At 50.5% G+C, this 5,626-nt stretch overlaps 1 protein-coding gene across 1 annotated transcript; it reads left to right on the top strand.

Moving 5' to 3' along the window:
* Positions 1–1,991: 1,991 nt before the first annotated feature.
* LOC123179106 (uncharacterized) lies at positions 1,992–4,630 on the top strand. Its single transcript, XM_044591574.1, has 3 exons — positions 1,992–2,004; positions 3,376–4,048; positions 4,141–4,630. The coding sequence occupies exons 1-3, from the start codon at positions 1,992–1,994 to the stop codon at positions 4,190–4,192; spliced, it is 738 nt and encodes a 245-aa protein (XP_044447509.1). The 3' UTR covers positions 4,193–4,630.
* Positions 4,631–5,626: the final 996 nt, after the last annotated feature.

The raw sequence follows: 5,626 nt of genomic DNA, 5'->3' as shown, positions 1-5,626 counted from the left end.
TGTAGAGATACTAAAATGCACACGAACAGTACGTGTTACCTTAACCTTGCCGCTGTTGTTGAACCATTGGATGTAGTAAGGATGTGGATGTGGTCTTGTGGTGAGAGATAGCTTCTCCACCATCTCCATGCTAGCCAAGTTATTGCAGCTCCCTCCATCTATGATCACGCGAACAGAACGTTCCTTCACAACTCCCTTTGTATGGAACAAATTATGCCTCTGATTTTGCTCAGCTTGTGTAACCTGCACACTCAAAACACGTTGAGCAACTAAACATTCATACCTGTCAGCATCTTTAGGAGCCATGTATTGCGTCTCCTGATCAGAATCGTCTCCACCGTGTTCTTCACGTGTAATAAGAGCCAAAGTCTCCTCATCATAGTCACTAGCGGACTCATACCCACCATCCTCAGTAACAATCATCACACGCTTAGATGGGCATTCTCTCGCATAATGACCTCCACCCTTGCAACGTTGACAAATAATATCATGTGTTTGCCCTGTTGATGCCATGGATGAAGAAGAGCTCTTTGCAGGCCCAGAAGGTGTGCTCTTGGCAGATAGTGGTGATTGTGCCTGCTTTATTGTATCACGGTTGGAGGTGGCAGCCGACGGAGGCGCCGGTGTAGCAGAACGTGTGGAAGTAGATGATGCACGTGGTGTCCATGATGAAGGTCGACCTGCAGAAAAGTTAGTCCGCGCCAATGCCTGTTGATCCTGCACTTCACGTTCAGCTTTACAAGCAAGATGGAATAAACGAGTGATATTAGTATACTCCTTATACTCTAGAATCGTCTGAATCTCTCTATTTAATCCACCCATAAAACGTGCAAGCATAGCTTCATTCTCCTCAACAATACCACATCTAATCATGCCAGTTTGTAATTCCTGATAATATTCTTCTATAGAATTTTTTCCCTGTCTTAAGCGCTGCAATTTTTGAAGTAATTCACGTTAATAATATGGTGGAACCCAACGAGTACGCATAGCAGTTTTCAAAGCAGCCCAAGTAGCCAGAATAGGATACAATCTACAATGCTCAGACCACCAAACACATGCAAGACTAGTGAATGCACAAACAGCAGCAGAACACGTCTCTCCTCGGGATATTGTAAATATGTAAATCATTGTTCAATTTCTAACTCCGAAGTAAGATATATATCAGGAACATATCTACCCTCAAATGGTGGAATATTTAATTTTAGTTTAGTAAGATATATATCAGGAACATATCTACCCTCAAATGTAAATCATTGTCATTTGATAACGGGATCACATCATTAGGAGAATGATGTGATGGACAAGACCCATCCGTTAGCTTAGCATATTGATCGTTTAGTTTATTTCTATTGCTTTCTTCATGTCAAATACATATTTCTTTGACTATGAGATTATGCAACTCCCAGATACCGGAGGAATGCCTTGTGTCAGCGTTCTAGGAACGGGGGTCCCTAGACTTGCTTGCCTGCGGCGTGGCTAAGCCAGCAGGCCGTATGACCCATCTTCATCAACAAGGCATCCAAGACCCTCGCGAGGGGCCAAGCCTCGTGAGGCGGATGACACAAGACCTCCTCTGGAGTGGCCTAGTCAGGCAGGCTCACAAGGAGCGGAGATATCAGGGCGAGGCAAACCTCATGAGGCTCTCATGACGTGTGCCATGACGATCGGCACCAGGCGGGCGCCAGTAGGCGCAACGTCCTTGTTTCCACTTTGGTGCTAGGGAGGCCTGCGCAGGCGAGGAGTACCGAGGCATCATGCAAAGGTTGCCATATCGGTGCAACAAGACCAAGACTAGAAGGACGGCAAGACGGAGGTCATCGTGGAGCCCAAGACGACATCACCACCAGAGCCTTTGGCAGGCGAAGACCACTTTTGTCAGGATGGCTTGTACTAGCTGCCCCCCTTCAAATTAGCCCGCCGTTGTTGGATCCCTTCCCGCTCAATATTTGGGAAGAGGACCAGGGCCTCTATAAGTAGGACTAGCCACCACCATGGGCAGGGGAGGTATCCGGAAGATCATCCCCATACACACAAGTTAGCCAAGCACAAGAACACCTCAACCTCAGGAGGCTGTTCTTCCCCTTGTATTGTTCATCACCAGCCCAAGAGGCAATCCACCACCACCACACTGGAGTAGGGTATTACACCACAACGGTGGCCCGAACCAGTATAAATCTTGTGTCTTTCTGTGTTGCGAGTTCGTTGAGTTCATCCGTGAGATCTTAGCGAGCTAGGGCGTAGATCGGTGGGAGGAAAAGACTTCGCGCGCACCCCAGTGTTCGAACCTTAAGGGTTTGCCGGAACCCCACATCCGACATTTGGCGCACCAGGTAGGGGTGCGCCGTAGCTTCCCCTCCATCGATCTGCACTCCGTCGCCACCGCGCTTCGTGATACGTCTCCAATGTATCTATACTTTTTGATTGCTCCATGCTATATTATCTACTGTTTTGGACATTATTGGGCTTTATTATCCACCTTTATATTATTTTTTGGGACTAACCTATTAACCGGAGGCCCAGCCCAGAATTGCTGTTTTTGCCTAGTTTAGGGTTAGAAGAAAAGGAATATCAAACGGAGTCCAAACGGAATGAAACCTTCGGGAACATGATTTTCTCACCGAACATGATCCGGGAGACTTGGTGTGACGCCCCGAGGCCGATGCGCCAGGTGTCTTCCAGTTATTCGCTATTGTTGCCATGTCATTTGCTTGCGTGTTGCATTTTATCATGTCATCATATGCATTGCATCATCATGTTTTCAAAACTTGCATCCGTCCGGGTTCCCCCAGTTCCGTCCGTTGTCCGTTCTGAGTCCAACCACACTCGCCCGCGCCCGCGGCATGTCCGAGATATTTTATAAGTGGCCGGAAAATGTTCTCGGAATGGGTTGAAAGTTGGCGTGCGGTCTTATTTTAGTGTAGGTAGACCGCCTGTCAAATTTCATCCGTTTGATGCCCCAAAGTATAACTATAGCGGCACCACTGCCGGTCTAACGTCGGACGTTTTTGGTCTCCGAAAATTGCTGCCGGGCCCTCTCTCTCTTCTCTCCTCTCAGCCTCGCCACAGCCCGCCTAGCCCATCCACCTACCCCTCTTCGTGTCCAGAGCCGTCCGATGCGACCGCACAGTCCGAAAACCCCTTTTTGGCACAGTACACCGACCCCTCACGTGCGCGTCCGAAACTTCCCCGGACCCGACCCGGGCAGTCGTCACCGGTGTGTCCGGATCATCCCCAAACATCTGCAAAACATCACCGTTTTCTTATTTGGACTCCCTAGCCTATTTTTCCTGACCGTCCGATTGCGATCGTAGGGACGTGATAGCCTCTACGCTAAATCGCTTTGCAATATAAATAGTGAGCAACCCTAAAACCTAGGGATCTGTCCCATCCATCCTGTGTCTGCCACCGCCACCCACTCAAAATCTCTCGGGATCCATCCCCAATTTCTTTGTCCCATCAATCCATCCAGCCGGAGCACTCCACTCATCCCCTTGATCCCACCAAGTTGCTGCCAGAGGCCCTGCCTCGTGCGCCCGCGCAAGGAGACGAGCCCTCTCCTGCAGCTCGAGCTCCTTCGTCCATGTCTGTGTCGCCTCCGACCTCCTCGTGACCCCGCTGCCCCGGCGAACCTCGCCGCCGGCAACCACCACCAGCAGATAAGCCCTGCGCCGCCCTTTCCTTTCCTGCTTCTCTCTTCTCCCTCTCACTTCTCTCGATGGTTTTCTTTTTACGTCAGAGAACCATCAACCGAAGCCGTCCCTGTCGCCCGAGCTCCTCCCTGCACAGCGCGCGCCCGCGCGACCCCGTCGCTGGCGACCCGTCTCCAGCCGCCGTGGAGCCACTCAGCGCCCGCGCCTCACCATCTTGCTGCTGCCCGCACCATCGGAGGTCCGTCGGACCCGCGACCAGGTCACTGCCGAGCCTCCTCGCAACCAAGAACAAAATCCCATGACCGTCCGCGTCATCTGTCGTTCTTCTCCGGCAGCTGCGCCGGCGAGCGCCCCACCGAACCCGCTCTCTTCCTCGTCTCTTCGCTACCGAACCGCAGGTTCTCCTCAGGCCGTCGCGCCCCTACCATGTCCCTGCGGTCCCTCTTCTTCCCTTGTTTCCCCTCTGAACTTCTCTGTCTTTTTTCTTCAGACAACAACAGCTTCCATGGTTGTGTAGCTCGCCGCCGGCCTCCACAAGCTGAGCGCCATCGGATCTGGAGGATCCGGGCCTCCCGCGCTTTCCCGTGTCCGTCCCCTGCCTCTCCGCTTCGCCAGAGTCCCTCGCGAGCCAGCGTCGTGAGCTCCAGCGCCGCAGCTCCTCTGTGTTTTATCGAACAGAGGCGACGCCCGTAGCCTCCCGCCTCGCGCATCTGGACCAGCCAGCGCCAAGTCGGCCCAGTCAGCGCTCCGCTAGACGCGCCTGTCTCTACCACCACCTCAGTAGATGGGCCGAGGCCCATGGTGAGGCCACCCCAGCGTTCTTTTTCTTTTTTTCCTCTGTTGGGCTTCCTGTCCAGTTTCGGCCCGCTTATGTTTTTTCAGCGTCTGCGAATTTAGCTAATTTTCCAGAGTTGGCAGTTTTACAAAAAAACCCCTGTGGTTCATGCATATCATATCTCTCAAACTATGCATCATATGTAAAAACTTAATATATGAAACTTGCTTAGAATTTTATCTAGTTTCATAATATCCAACTTTCATCCATGTTTAAAATGTTTAAAATGCTGTTTGTTTAAAATTGTTTAAACAACTTGTTAAAATGATTTATTTCATAACTAATTAACCGTAGCTCGGATTTTAATAATCTTTATATGTAAATGGGGTAGAAAAATGCATAGATTATCATGGTGGCATCACTTTGCATGATTAACAACTCTAAAATATGGTTTAGGGCAGAACAGTACCAAACCTTAAAATATGCACATGAGGAGTTTCCAGACTTGTTGCATATTCCACTATTTTGGAATTCACCTTAACACACTTGCAAAAATCCCAATGCCTTTGTTATCACAGCTCTTGGCCTCTAACTTTGCCATATATCCTTTCTTCATTTTCCGGAGCTCTACCAAAATTCTCAACATTTTTGGATACTCCTAAAACCTCGTCCTAGTTCAAACCCATTTGAATTAAATTCAAATGAGTTTGAATTCTTATCGTTCGATCTTGGCCATTTCTATTTTTCTTGGAACCAGCGCATTTTTGTGAGTCCGGGAATATTATCCACGTGTCCAAGTCCTATCCCTAACTCTTCCTTTCTTCTCTTTTTCTTCTTTGTTATTTTCTGTTTATAGAAAATAAGAGAGAGAGGAGCCCAACCAGCCATCGGGCCACCTGGGCCTCCCAACCTCCCCATAGTCTTCCAGGCCGGCCTAGTTCCTTGCCTCGCTAGAAGGCCCAGCCAGCCCCACTGGTGAACCCTAGCGTGCCCGATTCCATCTCCCCTCTCCCAGTGACCTCTCCCCGTTCTCCTCCCTCCCGCAGCGCCGCACACATTCAGCGCAAGGAAGCACCCGTGCCCGCTTCCTTCTCTCCCCCGATTCCCCCTCGTCCTTGCTGCTCCCTCCAGCGCCGCCTTGGGCCGCCCCTCCCCCTCGCGTCCTCGCCATGGACCTGCGCGCAGCGCCCGACGACTCTAC

The sequence above is a fragment of the Triticum aestivum genome, chromosome 1A (assembly GCF_018294505.1).
Source record: "Triticum aestivum cultivar Chinese Spring chromosome 1A, IWGSC CS RefSeq v2.1, whole genome shotgun sequence".
Lineage (NCBI taxonomy): Eukaryota > Viridiplantae > Streptophyta > Magnoliopsida > Poales > Poaceae > Triticum > Triticum aestivum.
Note: the sequence above shows the minus strand (reverse complement) of the source record. Positions and strands in the feature narration are given on the sequence as shown.